General features: G+C 39.9%; 1 protein-coding gene across 2 annotated transcripts; it reads left to right on the forward strand.

Moving 5' to 3' along the window:
- On the forward strand, positions 1-17,371 carry LOC127412794 (zinc finger protein 711). Of its 2 annotated transcripts, none has more exons than XM_051649437.1 (9): positions 1-140; positions 1,190-1,275; positions 1,537-1,633; positions 5,643-6,110; positions 6,382-6,540; positions 9,364-9,501; positions 9,607-9,744; positions 10,189-10,320; positions 13,734-17,371. In XM_051649437.1, exons 3-9 carry the CDS (start codon positions 1,558-1,560, stop codon positions 14,909-14,911), a joined length of 2,289 nt encoding a protein of 762 aa, XP_051505397.1. In that variant the 5' UTR covers positions 1-140; positions 1,190-1,275; positions 1,537-1,557; the 3' UTR covers positions 14,912-17,371. The 2 variants fall into 2 exon arrangements, with proteins under 2 accessions (XP_051505397.1, XP_051505398.1); XM_051649438.1 differs by having other exon boundaries at positions 1-136.
- The last annotated feature ends 1,036 nt before the right edge of the window (positions 17,372-18,407 follow it).

Below are 18,407 nucleotides of genomic sequence, written 5' to 3' on the forward strand. Positions count from 1 at the left end.
CAGGCCTGGAAAGGAGTGTACAGGGATCCTCAATGTACAGGCCGCAGTAGTGCTACCGTTGGAAAATTAACTATAATAAAATACGACACATTCAAGGAGATCCGAAACTCGTAAACGTTTGGAAGGCTGTCGCGGAGTAGGTAAAACGTTTTCGATTTGTGCGGCATGCATATAAAACAGTAGCGCTCGGCCCAGTCGGCCTGCGCGGGCCTTGTGTTATGTTCAAGCGCGAGGAAGCGCCCAACGCGAGCTTTAAAATGACTTTTTAATTATTTCTGCTGGAATATTAAAAGGAATCTTGGAATTTTTTGCTATGTTTTTGCATATTTTTAAATGTGCTGCGTCAAAGCTATAATAATAACATTTGTTTTGATTAAATACTCTCAACGTATGGACCGGTATGCGCAATTTTGAATCCTACTACGGCGAAGGCGTACCTCATGAATATTGATAAGGCCGTGCTGACGTTACGTGCTTACCTCGTGGAGTAGTGCTGATTCCTTGCGTGATGAATATTCATGAGTCAAGCCTTCCTCATAGTATGGGTCGTAAATACGTCGCAGGTATATTTAATCGCATGTATTTCAGTATTGAACGCTAGTGGCCATCATCATCATAACTGTTGTGCTGTAGATATAATGCCAAATGATTTTACACACTTGAAGACACTTGTCACTATTTTAAAGTTAAGACCTACACTCCTTAAAATGAATGATACTGGTGCGGCCTTTGAGACATTAAAAAATTATTATACATTTTTACTTTTTTTAAGGCGGAGACATGACGTCAATTTGGAAATCTGCCACAACATTATTGCTCATTGCATAAATATGTAATTACATAATATGAATATTAGATTATTCAAACATGAATACTAGTAACATTTTCAACATTGTTGGGGTTATTAATAGATTATTTTATTAATTAACTTTTTTTTATTATTATTATTAAATACAACTATTAAATTGCCTATTAAAATAGTTATTTTAAACAATTTACTGTGTTTGAACGACAAACTCTTACAAACACACACTTGTGTACATACATTGTTTTTCTAAAATCCTTGTATTTTAAGCAATAAAACAAGAACTTGGTTGAAATGTGCTTCATAACATACGAAAAAGTAGTTCAAATGTGTCTCTAAAATGTTATTTACAAATGTTTATTGCTTTGTCTTTGCTTCTTTTAGACACTTTCCACCCAGAGGCCAGATTCGCAGATTTGCTTAATATTTGTGACCATTTTTCCTGAAATACACAGTCATCAAATGTGAAGGTTTGTTTATTATCAATATAATACAAGTTTATTTTTTTTAACCACAATGCTACATGCTTGTAGAATTAATGTAGAAGAACTAAACTGTTTAAATATAATTCATTGTTTAATGTGTATTGTGTAAATTGCATTCAGTGGGATGGATTTAATTATGAATATTATCGTTTAAAAAAAACCCCAAACATTTAAATTTTGTATCTATTATATACAATGTTGTTTATTAATTGTCCTTGTTTACCATTTTCTCCCATGCACGTACAGCATTGTGGAAAATCACGGATAATGGATCAAGGTGGCGGGATCCTGGAGCTTCACAAGGAGTTGAAAATGGCCCATACAATGATAATGCCAGATTTCGGTAAGAAAAGGCCTTTGAAAATAGTGAAGATAATATTTGGCCTAATATCCAAAGGGGGGCGCTATATTGCTAAATATAGTTGCGAAAAATAAGTTTACGCTTAAAACGTTAAAGTTTCCGGATACATAAGTCGGGCATATGTGGTATCATTTGAAAGCTTAGAATCTGAACTGTTCATAGAACACCATCACTTTTCCATTTATGTTACCGAAAATAACAAAATAAGGCCTGAAAACATTCCCGTCACAAATTAGCTAGATGTGAAATTCTGAAGGATTGAACTCTCAACTCCTATTGGATGAAACGCACGACAGAACACGTCCGTCAACCATGATGTCACCGAGAGTAAAAAACCCTGGAGATTCCACCTAAGCCTTGCTTCCAGCAACAGTATTTTCTGCGTCTAGTTGCAGCCCTGCTGCTCCTAGGTGTAGCCTTGCTGCCCAAGAAAGTAACGTACGTACCTGAACTTTGGCCATACATTCTCCATCTCACTGGACGAGCCGAGATTCTCCATGTTCTACCGATCACGCTAACGGATCCGAAGGAGACCGCTGAGCAATCCACGTCTCACCCTTTTGCCTGCAGAAGTGAAGAAAGAAGATTTCTCTTCCTTCTTCAACCGAGTCAACTTAGCTGATTTCTCCACCAACCCGCCGAGAATCAGCCGCCGTACCGCCTGCCGACAGAGTGAGGAAACGGTCTCTCGTCATCACCCGAGCTTTGAGGAACCGAGTCGGAGTCAAACAACGGACAAACACACATTCTACCCGCATCCTCATGCGACTCAAGTAAGAGGTTTACGTCTGGGCGGAGATAGAGTATTATAGTGTGTTATTCTTGTGTATCAAGTTTATTGCTTGTACAGTTTACGGTCCGGCGAGTCTGCTTATTGTTGGTAATAATACTCAAGGTATTACTGTAACTTACTGTTACCACGAATTAGATTTGCTGTGTTGTCGTCCAACTACATTTCCGCCATCCCGGGTGAGACGGCACACTGAGTTTATCCATTAAAAAACCCCTCACAAACATACCTGCACACACATTTGGCGAACAGATACCTTGGTGATAGAGCCCAGCTTTGTCCCTAAGTTAACGTACCAGTGGAGACACGTTAAACGGGCAGACACCATTAACCAGTCTCTCCGCCCACATTCGCGGCCACATTCTGTGGCACTCTCCATGAGAGCCATGCCCACCATTTTGTGCACTCCTTCTCTCCTTACACACACACACACACACACACACACACACACGCACATACACACCTCTACCATCCTCTCATGTGTTATAGGCTTATCTGTTACCATATCTAATCATGTTACTGTTTAGTTTGTAGTTGGAAGTCAGAAGTTTATCAACTGCATTGTATTGATTATTAATTGATATTACTGCATCAATAAACTTTGTTATACTTTAAAGAGAAGTGTTTTGGTATTGCTCTGCATGCACCTGTGCCAAGGGCTGGCAGGGGATGTCAGTGCTCAGATTCAAGCCTTCATTGTTCCCCTTTTGAATGTCGATGTTCTCTGGGAGTCGACTTCCTAAGAAAACAATCCTATATTGAGACTGCTATACTGTCTGGTTATTAGTCCCTGATTCCAGGGTGGTGCCCTGGCAATATTAATTCTTATTAATATTCTATTAATTTTGATAATTGATATTATCTTTGATGATTGTTGATTTGAAGGATTAATAAGCTAATGTTGATTCTAATCAATGTTCTATTGATTTTATAATTAATAATTGTCTTTGATAATTATTAATTATTGCTAATAACCAAACCCGCTCCTGAACGAAGCCCCAACATTATTGGTGCCCCATGTGAGGTGTCCTACGTGCCAGTTTTGTCACAGTGTGTATGCATAAGATTCCAAACTTGAATCATTAGTTCAAAGTTTGGTTCTGTTTGACGATTGACTTCTGTCAAAACCTGCCAAGCATAAGCCAGTGTGGTGTGAAAGTGCTCTTAGAGTGGATTAGGGGTTGGTAAGTTTACGATAGTCTGCTACAATTGAACTCCTAATGCTTTTGCCTAGATGTTACAGAGAGGTGTCAGGTCACTTAATTAACATCCACCAAGGAGAGGTCGCAGTGAAATTCGCACATTGCATAACAGTAACCCGTAAGCCACAGGTTGAAGCCTCTCACCTATGCGTCCGTGTCAGCATTATAGCGACTGTAAAACAACAAGCTATCAGAGCCACTGTGTCATGAGCATTTTTTACTGCCCCGGTAAAATGAGTCGCCAATCGCCCCATGTGGCTGAAGCTCCTGAGAGGTCAGACGACCCAGCACTGCAAGATGTGGTCGCTGCTATCCTCTGTCTCTCCGTAGAGGAGAGAGATAACCTCAACGGCTACAATGTTAGTCGCTGTGATGAAGCATTGCAGAAACTAGTTGATTATGTCAATAACCCGGTCGGGATGCCAGAGCGCACAATTCCGGACCTCGTGGGCCAAATTTTCCTTCTTCATCACTGCAGAACCCAACTGCAAACCGCAGAGCACCAGGCCCAGCTCACCCAGCTGCAGAACAGCTACCAAGTGCTGCAGAGGGAAAATCTTAGGTGCACCCAAGCTGAGAGAGTCTGGGCACAGGAAGATAATGCCTGGATGCAGGAGGTAAATGAAATGCCCAGCTAAGAGCAGAGTCAGGTCAGGTAATTGCATCTGCTGACCTGGCCACCCAGGAAATGCACAGCACCACATATGACATCGAAGAGGGCCCCCTCTTTAGCACAACCAGTAGAAATGTGCCCCTAGGAAACCCAGGGACACACACTAGGAGCCGAGCTGCCCCTAGTGGTACAGTCTCTGACTTCATCCTCCTAGACGCCTTTCAAGCTCCTCCAGTGGCCCGTTGGTTGGATGCAGGTGCCTCTCCTTCCGTTTGCCCTCCTCAGTCTGTTTTCTGTCACGTCAACTTGTGTTTCAACCAGACTGATTCCACACCACGAAGGGGGGAAAATTACTTCCAAGACCAGAGTGGTGTAAGCGGCTTGAGGGCCCCATTAGCCAGGGAGCTGTACCCAACACGGGGCCCACCCCCACGCGTCGACAGGTCTCCATCCTCATCGCTATAGCGATCTGAGTGACTATGGTGTTTCAGATGACGACCTGCAGTCATACCTCCATGGCTTGCACACTCGACAACTCGAGTCCCTCGCAAGGGACAAAGAGCGATTTGACCCGAGTAGTTGATATTCAGATATCGATGATTATCTCATAGAAATTGAGCACTGCCTTGTTGTCTTACCTCATGCTTCATCACGTGAAAAACTCAAGCCCATATGAAAAACCATGGTGAGGAGTGTCCATGTATTCATGAAAACGTTATCGACTGGTACCCGAGACCGCTACTCCGTTCTGTGTAAAGCCCTACGTGAGGAGCCTAGCACCCTAGGCGCTTTTGCCATTGCGCAACCTTACCATGCAGAAAATCAGAAGGTACGCACAACTGGCATATGTAATATGGCTATAAAGTTTATAGCAATAAATTTCGCAAATAGCTAAAAACTTTATATCTGCTTTTACCTTAGGCAGTTTTCTAAACAATGAGCCATTTTTAGCTTGTCTGAGCTTGCTTGTGCAAATAATCCAATGTTATATCTTAGATGTCCAGAAAAAAAAAATGGAGTCCAGCAGGACAAGCATGCTAAACAAATCATCAGAAAAATGTTATCGACCTTTGGTCATAAAATGTTATATATCATCGCAAAGGATCTCAGCTTTCTGATGACACCTAAATTGAGCTTCACAGAAGTGTATTAAGTTTAAAAAAAAGCTTCCAACAGCCTTGTATGTGGAATAGGTTTTAAATATTTTTCATGAATTTTGAGTAAAATTAAATATAGAGAAAAAAAAATGGCATTTGATTTCAGCAATTATGTGTAAGTAGGCATAGCAGCCATTGGCCACCCTAGTCTCTACATAACAGTCTTTAATAAAAAATAAATTTTGACTATTACATCTCGTGTTCATATTCAGATGTTTTTTTTTTATAGTTGCAGGGATGGGAGGCATGGCCCACATTGATGGAGAGCACATTGTGGTGTCAGTGCCAGAGGCTGTGCTGGTCTCAGATGTGGTGACGGATGAAGGGATTATGTTGGAGACCGGTCTGGAGACTGAGGTTGTGGAAGGACCTGACATCTGCCAAGAAGACGTCATCACTACTGAGGGAGTGATCATGTCTGAGTCTATCCTAGAAGCAGAGGTGGCCATTGAGGAGGCTCTGGGCGACACCGCTGATCTGATCGAAGAGACGGTGCCTGATCAGGTGTTTGTGGCTGACCTCATGTCACCTCACGAGGAGAACACGCTGGACCATGAACTGGTGTCTGCAGGGGTCATGGTGACAGACACAGAGACGGTCATCCAATCACATGACACAATGCCGTCTGATGTTACTGTTAAGGGTGATGATGACGAGGATGTGAAGAGCACCTCAGAAGACTACCTCATGATTTCCTGTGAGTACACATCAACATGATGGTATAGTAGGATTGGGAATAGAGAACCAGTTCCATTTTCTAAAAAATAAATAAATACCGAAATCGATTGATGTTAGCATTTTTCCACCAGTGCAGACAAAATACTGTACAACAGGGTTCGTACAGTCATGGAAAATCTAGATAGATTTACTGGTCTTGAAAAGTAAAGTAAATTACAAAATCACTGAAAGGTCATTTGTTTTCTAGAAATTTCTCTTTGTGAGTCCAAATCTCTATGAAATTATTTTAGTGGATGAGGTTGGGGAGAAGCTAGACATTGGAGACACTCCCTTAAAGATCAGCACAGATGTGAGTCAGGATGACGATGGGTCGAAGGAGGATGAGTTCAGCTCGGAGGTCATTAAAGTTTACATCTTTAAAGCAGATGGAGATGAAGATGTGGAAATAGGTGAGGGACACATTTAAAATCTCTGCCATATGTCAAGCAATACACCAGACATGATCATTGAAACATGCAAGTATACATTGCTCTGTGACAGCTAAGATGAATATTGCTAAGGCAAGCATCACTATTACTATTGTTTATACAGAGGGTGAGGATTTGAACAAACTCATATTAAAACAGAAGAATTAAAAAAGAAAATAACTTAGACTTTGTGGTTTGCCTTTTTGATTTGCCAGTATTCAACTTCCTAGCAACCATATGCACACTATAAACTACTCAGAAAACCAAGGCAACTGCTTAGCAAAGCCCTAGCAACCTTCCACAAAACACTAGCATTCGCAGAGCAACATGCTGAAAACCACTTGGAACGCATTGGCATCTGCATATCAACAACCTGGCAACCTCCTACAAAACCCTCTCAATCACATAGCAACCCCCTGGCAACCACCCTCAACACCCAAGAAAACGCATAGCCACACACAGTAAACTACTCGGGACAGCTTAACAATCTCATAGCAATGCCCTGGCAACCACCCACAACACCCTAGCAATCGCATAGTAAGTAACATGCTAAAGTCACTTGGAACTCATTGGCAACTGCATAGCAACGCCCTGGCAACCTCTGACAACACCCTTGTAATCACATAGCAACACCCTGGCAACCTCCCACACCCTAGCAGTCAAATAGCAACACCCTGGCAACTACCCACAACACCTTAGCAATCACATAGCAAGTAACACGCTAAAAACCACACAGAACACATTGGCAAATGCATAGCAACTCCCTGGCAACCTCCCACAACACCCTAGCAATCACTTAGCAACACCCTGGCAACCACCCACAACACCCTAACAATCGCATAGCAAGTAACACGCTAACAACCACTTAGAATGCATTGGCAACTGCATAGCAATGCCCTGTCAACCTCCCACAAAATGCTAGCAATCACATAGCAATGCCTTGGCAACCACCCTCAACACCCAAGCAACGACATAGCCACACACCATAAACTACTTGGGACATCTTAATCTCATAGCAATGACCTGGCAACCACCCACAACACCCTAGCAATTGCATAGCAAATAACATGCTAAAAACCACTCTGAACACATTGGCAACTGCTTAGCAACATTCTGGCAACCTCCCACAACACCCTAGTAATCACATAGCAACACCCTGGCAACCACACTCAACACCCAAGCAACCGCATAGCAACACACTTTAAATTGTTTGGGACATCTTAACAGTCTCATAGCAATGCCCTGGCAACCACCCACAACACCCTAGCAAACGCATAGCAAGTAACACCCTAAAAACCACTCAGAGCACATTGGCAACTGCATAGCAATGCCCTGGCAACCTCCCACAACACCCTAACAATCACATAGCAACACCCTGGCAACCAACCATAACACCCTAGCAAACGCATAGCAAGTAACATGCTAAAAACCACTCAGAACACCTTGGCAACTGCATAGCAACACCCTGGCAACCTCCCACAACACCCTAACAATCACATAGCAACACCCTGGCAACCAACCACAACACCCTAGCAAATGCATAGCAAATAACATGCTAAAAACTACTCGTAACACATTGACAACCTCATAGCAATGCCCTGGCAACATCCCACAAAACTCTTGCAATCACATAATAATGCCCTGTCAACTACCCTCAACACCCAAGCAACTGCATATCAACACACTAGAAATTGCTCGGGATAGCTTAACAATCTCATAGCAACGCCCTGGCAACCACCCACAACACCCTAGCAATCGCATAGCAAGTAACACGCTAAAAACGACTTAGAACATATTGGCAACTGCATAGCAACACCCTGGCAACCTCCAACAACACCCTAGCAATCACATAGCAACCACCCACAACACCCTAGCAATGGCATAGCAAGTAACATGCTAAAAACAACTCGAACACATTGGCAACTGCATATCAACACCCTGGCAACCTCTCACAACATCCTAGCAATCACATACTGTAGCAACACCCTGGCAACCACCCACAACACCCTACCAACCGCATAGCATGCTAAAAACCTTGAAACACATTGGAAAGTACATAGCAACGCTCTGGCAACCTCCCACACCACCCTAGCAATCAAATAGCAAGGCCATGGCAACCACCCTCAACACCTTAGCAACTGCATATCAACACACTATAAACCCCTCAGGATGTCTTGACAGTCTCAAAGCAATGCCCTGGCAACCACCCACAACACACTTGCATATAGATAGCAACTAGCTAAAAACCACTAAGAGATACCTTTGCAACTGCATATCAATGCCAACCACCTACAACACCTTGACAACCGTATAGCAATGCCCTAGCAGCACCCTAGCAACCACATAGCAACATTCTTAAAAACCACTCAGGGCACCTTGGTAACCATATAGCAGCGACCTAGCAACCACATAGCAATGTGGAAACAACCATCCATTAGGGTTCATTTATTCAGTCATGAGATGTTCTATTGAAATTGATTTTAGTGATATTTCGGAAGCCACATGGTTTATATTTCTTTATTTTATTAGTGTTGCATATTAAAGGCACAACAATGTGTCTCTTTTTTTGTGCTTTTTACAATCTCTTCAGTCACACATTGTTTCATTCATATCTTAGATTGTTTGGATCACAGTACAATACTACATTAATGATACAATTATTTGCATATATATAATTTTGTTTTATTTTGATCAGAAATGCTCAAACTCACACTTCGTAGTGGTTGATCAGTTTGAGAAATGTGTAAATTAAAATTTTTAATCTTTGTTGATCTGAATCATAAATGTATTTGGATGGTGGTATAGGCAGCACAGAGGTGGTAGCAGAGAGTGATTTTCCCAACGGCCATGCCGTGCTGGAACCAGCGGGCACAGGCAGACTGCCCAGAGAGAAGATGCTCTACATGGCTGTGAAGGATGCCAGCCAGGTCGAAGAGGACATCAGTGAGTTTTTGTGTTTCTTTTTTTGAGAAGAGGGACAGTGTATAATCTCTATATATCTGCAGCAAACCCAAAGACGTGTGTGTTATGTCTTTCTCCTGAGTGTAGACTGTTCAGAGATGACAGATCAGGTGTATATGGAGGTGATTGTTGGGGAGGAAGAGGCTTCTGCCATCCAGGAAGCTCAACTGGAGGACACACCAGTGAACAAGACCTTCGTCCCTGCGGCCTGGGCAGCTGCCATTGGTCTGTCACTTTTTTTTTTTTTTGTGTTGCATGGCTTTCGGGCACAGTTAAAAGACACTTTAAAGGGATAGTTCACCCAAAAAGGAAAATTCTACCATCATTTACTCTTACAAATTGATTTAACATTCCTTGCAGATGTTCATACAACGACAGAATACAGTGACCAGAGGCTGTCCAGTTCCAAAAAAGAAAATAGTAGTAGTCCAAATGACTATATTCCAAGATTGATTTACTGAATACTTTCATTTTATGAAAAAGAGAAGTGTCAACATCCTACTAAATATCTTCGATTGTGCTCCACGCAAGAAAGCCAGCCATACGGGTTTGTAAATGATGACAGAATTTTATTTTTTTGGTGAAGTATTTGGTCAACTGTTCCTTGAGTGCATTTATATGGTATAAATGGCCCATCCAAACACCTCACCAGTCTTACTTTTCCTACAGGTAGCAGTCTAGAGAGTAAGAACAGTGCTGCCACTCCCTATCTGCAGATCACTGACAGCATCAGTTCCAGCCGAGCTCTCAAGCAGAAGATCAAGAAAAAGAGGAGGGGAGAGTCACGTCAGTGCCAGACAGGTAGAGCAAAAGTCATATTGCAATTATTGCAAAATACTTCGATTGTGATTTGAACTGTGGTATGTTAAACAAAAAACTACTCAAAAAATATATTAGCCCATTTTTTAAAGATTTACGCATTTCAATTTTATAAAAAATTTTTAACCAAATTTAATTCATACAACTTAAAATATTTAGTTTTAGTTTTTTTTATTATATTCAATTTTAAAGAATTTTGTTATTAGTTTGAAATGCTTAAAAGTGATACATTTTGACCAAAATTATCCGTGTTACTGCCAGTAAAAAAGACTCCACCTAAAATGAACCAAACTCTGACCTTTTTCACTACAGCCAATAAATAAATAAAACTGTTTACTCCATGTTCACGTTGTACCTGTCCACTGTGTACCTGTTTTTATCCACTTTTTGACAGGTTCTCAGCCCACTGTTTATCATCATTCGTTTTTTGAACACAGTCAACTTGAATATTATACAACCCCAATTCTGAAAAAGTCGGGACAGTATGAAAAATGCTAATAAAAACAAAAAGGAGTGATTTGTAAATTATATTCACCCTTTGCTATACTGAAAGCACTACAACTACACATTATATGATGTTTTACTTTGTGAATTTCATTGTTTTTTGAAAATGTACAGTAATTTCAAATCAGATGATTGCAACACACTCCAAAAAATGTGACAGGGGCAATTTAAGACTAATAAAAATTTGACGAGTTAAAATAACAATGTGATGTGAAACAGGTGAGGCAGTCGTGTCATAGTATATAAGGAGCCTCCAAAAACAGCCTAGTCCTTCATGAGCAAGGATCATTTGAGATTTGTCAATTTGCCAACAGATTCTTCAGCAAATAATCCAGCACTTTGAGAACAATGTTCCCTAAAATTGGAAGGATTTTGGGCATTTCACCCTCTACAGTGTACAATATAGTTAAAAAATTCAAGGAATCTGGTCAAATCTTGGTGCGTAAAGGGCAAAAGGAAAACCACTTCTGAATGCTCCTGATCTCTGATCCCTCAGACGTCACTGTCTTAAAAAACGGCATTCATCTGTAATGGATATCATGAACATGGGCTTGGTATAACTTTAGTAAACCTTTGTTTGTCAACACCACTCGTCGCTGCATCCACAGATGCTAGTTAAGACTTTACTATGTAAAGGAGAAGCCATACATCAACACTGTCCAGAAGCGCTGCCGACTTCTCTGGGCTCGGTCTCATCTTAGATGGAAAGTAGAACAGTGGAACTGTTTTTTTGGTCTGAAGAGTCCACATTTCCAAAAGCTTTTGAAAAACAAAGCTGTTGTGTTATCCGGGCCAAAGAGGAAAAGGACCATCCAAGCCAGGATCCAAAAGCCAGTGTCTGTATGGGTCAGGGGTGTGTCAGTGCCCATGGCATGGGTAACTCGCACATCTGTGAGAACACCATGAATGCAGACAGATATGTACAAATTTTGGAGCACATATACAGCCATCCAGCACCGTCTTTTCCAGGGACATCCCTGCATTTTCCAGCAGGACAACTTCAAACCACATACTGCCTGGATTTCAAGTGCATGTCTGTGTGAGCAGAGAATGTGGGTGCTAGATTGGCCTGCCTGCAGTCCTGACCATCTCCATTTGAAAATGTGTGGTGCATTATGAAGCACTCCATACATCAATGATGACCCCGTACAATTGTGCAGCTAAAGACCTATATAATGGATGATTGGGGAAAATTCCACTTTCTAAACTTAACAAACTTGTGTCTTCAGTGCCCAATTGCTTAATAAGTGTTATTAGAAGAAATGATGATGTTTCACAGTGGGAAACACTCGACTGTCTTAACTATTTTGGAGCGTGTTGTAATCATCTGATTTGAAATTACTGTACATTTTCAAAAAGCAATTAAATTCACAAGGAAAAACATCATATAATGTGTAGTTGTAGTGCTTTCAATATAGAAAAGGGTGAATATAATTTACAAATCACTCCTTTTTTTATTTTATTAGCATTTTTCATACTGTCCCAACTTTTTCGGAATTGTGGTTGTATTATTGTAATATAATATTTTTTTATTATTATACAAAAGTTATAATCAAACTTTAATTTTATAATATAATCAAGCTTTTATTTTGGCAGGAAATGCAGGAACACCTTAAGAGTTTCTGGTTGAAGCAGACTTCACCACATCTGTATAATGTGCTCCTTATTTCAAACATTATCTCCTCCTCTGTCGTCCTCCTCCTCTGTTCCAATGCCTGGTGCCATGGGGCATTTTATTTGTATATTAAATTGTACCATCAAAACATTTGGAATTGCACAAAAGTGAAATTAAAGTGAATCTGGAGCATTTTTCAGAGAACTGCCCACATAAAAAGAAAAAAAGAGACTCTAATTATACATAAATAATATTGTATGTTTAATCTTGTAATAAACAGGAATTATTATTTTTTTACATTAAATTTATAAACATGTAATTCTGGTTCTGTTCACTCTACCTCACTTTAAAAAGTCTAATTTTATTCCACTAGGTGGCAGAAAGCACTAGAAAAATATTTTTTTCTCTATCACATTCCAATATACAGATCTGAAATGTAGGTGGCGCTCAAATGCATTTTAGCTCTCACAGATTCACAGATGTGCTCATCCATAAACATTCAGTCTAATTTTCAGTTCAGGCACCACCCTTGTTGTTTAATTGAATATCTTAGCCTCTAAGTGGACTAGAAGCTCAGTCTAGGTGTCATTAGGAAGCTCCTTTGTAATGATATAAAACATTAGTCGAAAACATATTTTCTGAAGATTTGTTTTGCATGCATTTCCTTCTGGATGGCATATTTTGTTCTGGACATCTAAGAAATAATTTTGGATTATTCAGCCAAGCAAGCTCACAGACAAGTAAACAATGGCTCATTTTTTAGAGAACTTATTAAGGTAAAAGCAGATATAATGTTTTTAGCTATTTGAGGCTTACAGCAGAATTTATTGGAGCATAAAAGAGACATTTGTATTTGATGACTGCACATTGTGATTCTTTTAAAAATCTTTCAAACTGTGTTATTAGGGCAACTAAATTAACGGTACAGTCACATTCCTAAGAGTGAGAGCTTTCATTTGATATATGATTTGTCCATTTATGTGCTATGTGAAGGACATTTATTTTTATATAAATATTTCTACGCCATTACCGGGGGGGGATTTTCAATGCGAATGTTTTGAGGCCTTGTTTTGTTATTTTAAGTAAGGTTATGGGTTCTTCAATTTCAGGACTAGCGATAAGTACCTGCATCCATTCTCAAGTGAGAAACATGTAGCAATTTATCCTTAACTATTTAACAGTTCTTTCTCGCCCTGGTGTAAATGGTACCAGATGTAAACATGGCCTTAATTGGAGGGAAAAAGTAATTTCATGATGTTATTTTACTTTGTTTTAGCTGTAATCATCGGTCCCGATGGGCAGCCCCTGACTGTCTACCCCTGCCACATCTGCGGCAAGAAGTTCAAGTCACGGAGTTTCCTGAAACGCCACATGAAAAACCACCCCGACCACATGTTAAAGAAGAAATACCAGTGCACCGACTGCGACTTCACCACCAACAAGAAGGTGAGTTTTCACAACCACCTGGAAAGCCACAAGCTCATCATCAAGAACGAGAAGATCCCCGAGTACACAGAGTACACTCGCCGCTACCACGAGGCCAGCCCGCTCAGCTCCAACAAACTCATCCTGCGCGACAAGGAGCCCAAGCTGCACAAGTGTAAGTATTGCGAGTACGAGACCGCCGAACAGGGTCTCTTGAGTCGCCACCTGTTGGCTGTGCACAGCAAGAACTTTGCGCACGTGTGCGTGGAGTGTGCCAAGGGTTTTCGCCACCCCTCGGAGCTCAAGAAGCACATGAGGACCCACACGGGCGAGAAGCCCTACCATTGTCAGCACTGCGATTTCCGCTGTGCCGATCAGTCCAACTTAAAGACTCATATAAAGAGCAAACATGGGACCGACCTGCCCTTTAAGTGCGGACACTGCCCGCAGGCGTTTGCCGACGACAAGGAACTCCAAAGGCACACAGAGATCTTTCAGGGTCACAAGACCCACCAGTGTCCGCACTGCGAACACAAGAGCACCAATTCCAGTGACTTGAAGCGTCACATTATTTCGGTGCACACAAAGGATTTCCCGCACAAGTGCGACGTGTGCGAGAAGGGCTTCCACAGGCCCTCTGAACTGAAAAAACATGCCGAAACGCACAAGGGAACTAAAGTACACCAGTGCCGGCACTGCGATTTTAAAATATCGGACCCCTTCACGCTTAGCCGCCACATTCTGTCTGTTCACACCAAGGACTTGCCGTTTAAATGCAAGCGTTGCATGCGCGGCTTTAGGCAACAGAACGAACTTAAAAAGCACATGAAGACGCACAGCGGTCGCAAGGTATATCAATGCCAATATTGCGAGTACAACACTACGGACGCTTCAGGTTTCAAACGGCACGTCATATCAATCCACACTAAAGACTATCCGCACAGGTGTGACTATTGCAAGAAGGGTTTCAGGCGACCATCGGAAAAGAACCAACATATCTTGCGACATCACAAAGAAACCTTAATGTAATGCTCTTTCACCCCAAAACAAGAGCCTACGTTATATTCTACATCCACACTTGTCATTTAGATGGCTAAACTGTCTTGTTATTTAAGGTTCTGGTTATATGTAAAGAAGCATAACTAAAACTGAGATGGGAATGAGTGGTTAACAGCATGGTATTGGTAAAAACCGCTCACAGTCTCTGCAAAGGAAATCACTCATTCAGGGTTTCAAATGTCTATATTTTTATACCCACTTTGCTTAAATGCTGCAAGCAAATCGTGTCCTCTAATATTGAAGGAATAGTTGACCTAAAAATTAAAATTCTGTCATTTACTCATTTCTCGTTTCAAACCCGAATTGCGCTTTTTTCCTTGGAATGGAATACTGTCAATTTTTTTTTTTTTTTTTTGCATATTTTTTCCATGCAATGAAAGTGAATGGTGACTAAGGCTAACATTCTGCTTAACATTTAATTTTACATTCCATGGAAGACCACAAGCAGCTTCGGAGCAACTTGAGGAAATGACAGAATTTTCATTTGTTTTTTTTTTAGGTGAACTGTCCCTTTTAAGACTGGTAAGAGCATCTTCATCATTGGGGAAAGATGCTCAGTCAAACATCAGTTTGGTGTAGACTCCTCATTAAATGTATTTTACCAACTAGTATGTCCAGGTTTTACTGTACCTTTTACCGTTTTACATCCAGTCATGATGTTAATTTAAGCAACAATGTAAAATTATGCGATTCAAACCAGTGCATTTTACCACATTTACAAAGCATTTGCTCTGAATTCCTGGTATTCCAGTGCTCATTCTAGCTCGTCAGATGAACCTAGCATGTTTGATACGCATCAAAGTTTTGTTGTTAACTTTGTGAATACCACTACAAGATTTAGTGTGTATGTAAATCAAACAATAACATATGGCAAACATGCACATACTGCCAATATATTTCAGATCTCTCTAGTCATGCCTTAAATGCAATGTATTTTCTTGCACTGAATTAAGTAAATATGAGTCAATTGTGAATATTTTTTAAAAAGTTTCAATAATGCTACAATAGATGTATACTGTACATTAACAAATGCAAATCACAGTCAGAGCACCTGTTTTGCTTTTATAATGTCACTTCTGCGTTATTTATTTATTAGCAGGTGGGCAGACATGCGCACGGCAATCCTTAACCAGAATCCATCCCCCTTCCTACAAGTATTTGTGAATAAAAGACCTCAACGATTTAAAAGAGGCATGCCTTGATATCTAGCACTATTAATTGCCGTAGCTATTGATGTCTAATACTACTGCAGTTAACAACAGTACCCAAAAACTAAACTGCAACATATCGTACATGGATTTGATTGATGTTAAGAGCTGCGCTGGGCTGTACTACCCCTAACTGTTTTTATTGTCTGACATCCCAATGTAATAGTCACTCTAATGTTGTCATTGTAAAAACATTCATTAAAAGCACTGTCTCAAGACATTAAAAGGTTGTCATGTTTTAAGACATACTTTAAAATGTTCCGCTTCTGGTAGTGACGAAATACCACTTTTCTGTCTTCTGGAAATAAATAAATTGTTAAATTTAGGCGTAAATGGATTAAATAAGTTGCTTTTGCTATATACACATTTTGATTCACAATTAAATTGGCTTTATTAAATTAGAGGCAATAACCTTAGACAGTGTAGATGCCATATTTGATGCAAATAAAAAAGTGAGACTGCAAGGGATATATGTACTCCTATATATGTCGGGATATACAAAACATCTTTCTAAAAAAATTCCAGTGGACAGAAAACTGGAAAACATGGGTTTTGAAAATTAGACATGAACTAAGACCTTAAAGGGACAGTTCATTCAAAAAGCTAATTTTGTCATCATTTACTCACTGTTGTTGTTTCATACCTGTATTATTTTCTACAGTGCAACAGAAAAGGCGATGTTTGGTAGATTGTTGTCCTAAGTCACCATTCACTTTTATTGCATCTTTTTTCCATACAATGAAAGTGAATGGTGACTGAGGCTGTAAGTCCCTAATAAGCTGCCTAACTTCTTGTGTTCCATGGAAGATAGAAAGTCATACAGGTTTGAAACAACATAAAAATTATTAGAAACTTTCATTTTCTGATTAAATGTGGTGTGTGCCCTGACTAAGGTACATAAAACAAAATGTGTTCAATTGATCAAGTACTCGCACTGGCAAAGATTTTGGATCCCTAGGCACCTTATTTATTATTGCATTTACATGACGTTTGTGGCTTTTAGGATGAAACAAGCATTGTTCGAAACACATCTGCAAGCTATTGTTTGGTTGGCACCAGTGGCAAAATGTATGCGGTCTAGATGTTGCTGTGCTATTTACAGTTGTGATTGGAAACCACATTTTTCATGTGAATTTAAATGCATGCACTTCAAGTATTTTCTTTTTGGTGTTGGTGACAGATGGACTACTGGTGAGGAGGAATCCAAATAAATATGTCTTTCAAAAACCATTTTTTGCACTCAGGTATTTCCTTGATGTTTAGCAAATAGCACTTTTCAAATGGAAACGCCTTGTTGATGAGAGAGGTCAACAGAGAATGGCCAGACTGGTTCGAACTGACAAAGTCTGGTTTAGGGGGTTAGGATAACCGGTCCGTATAATTGTGGTGAGAAGAATATCATCTCAGAATGCTATTCTGAGATGCAGGTTGGTGCTGTTTTGGCGGCACGAGGGGGACCTACACAATATTAGGCAGGTGGTTTTAATGTTGTGGCTGCTGATTGGTGTGTGTGTGTGTGTGTGTGTGTGTGTGTGTGTGTGTGTGTGTGTGTGTGTGTATATATATATATATCCTTTTTGCAACACTGTAAATGATAAAAGAGGGAGCGTTTTTTTTATTTTTTTTATAAATATAACTTTTGTTTAATATCACTACATTAGATCATTTTATACAATATTTAATGTTGGGTTTACCTTTTCACAGCACTCATTATACATTAATAATTAGAAACATTTGCTAAAAAACTTGATCTCAGCCAAAATGAAGCTGAAAATATTGTACTTTTAATACTCTTTATTGCTTTTAAACTAACTTGCACACAGAAAGGTCTACAGTGAGAGCACTATCTAAAAAAAAAAAAAGTATAAACATGATATCTTTCACCATAATGTATTTTATAAAAATAAACATGTTCCATGATTTATTATACTCTAAAATATAGGTACTATTTGTATCTTGTACATTACTACTATAAATCATAAGATACATGTTGTGAATTCTCTGTTAAAAAACAGTAAGTTCTGATAAATCTTTGCAATGTTATTCTCAAAATGAGTTTTAAGATTCACTAATATTTTTACAAGTAAAGCATAGAATAATTATACTTTTCTATGGAAATATAATTGTAAAACACTACTTTCAATGTGTACTGTTTTGTTGACCTTTTAATGGTATATCCAAATCCAACATTAAACAGTCTTGACAGTGACTGCTTCATCAAATAGAGCTTAAAGGAGGGTTAACATGCAAGACACTAG

The sequence above is a fragment of the Myxocyprinus asiaticus genome, chromosome 22 (assembly GCF_019703515.2).
Source record: "Myxocyprinus asiaticus isolate MX2 ecotype Aquarium Trade chromosome 22, UBuf_Myxa_2, whole genome shotgun sequence".
Taxonomy (NCBI): Eukaryota; Metazoa; Chordata; class Actinopteri; order Cypriniformes; family Catostomidae; genus Myxocyprinus; species Myxocyprinus asiaticus.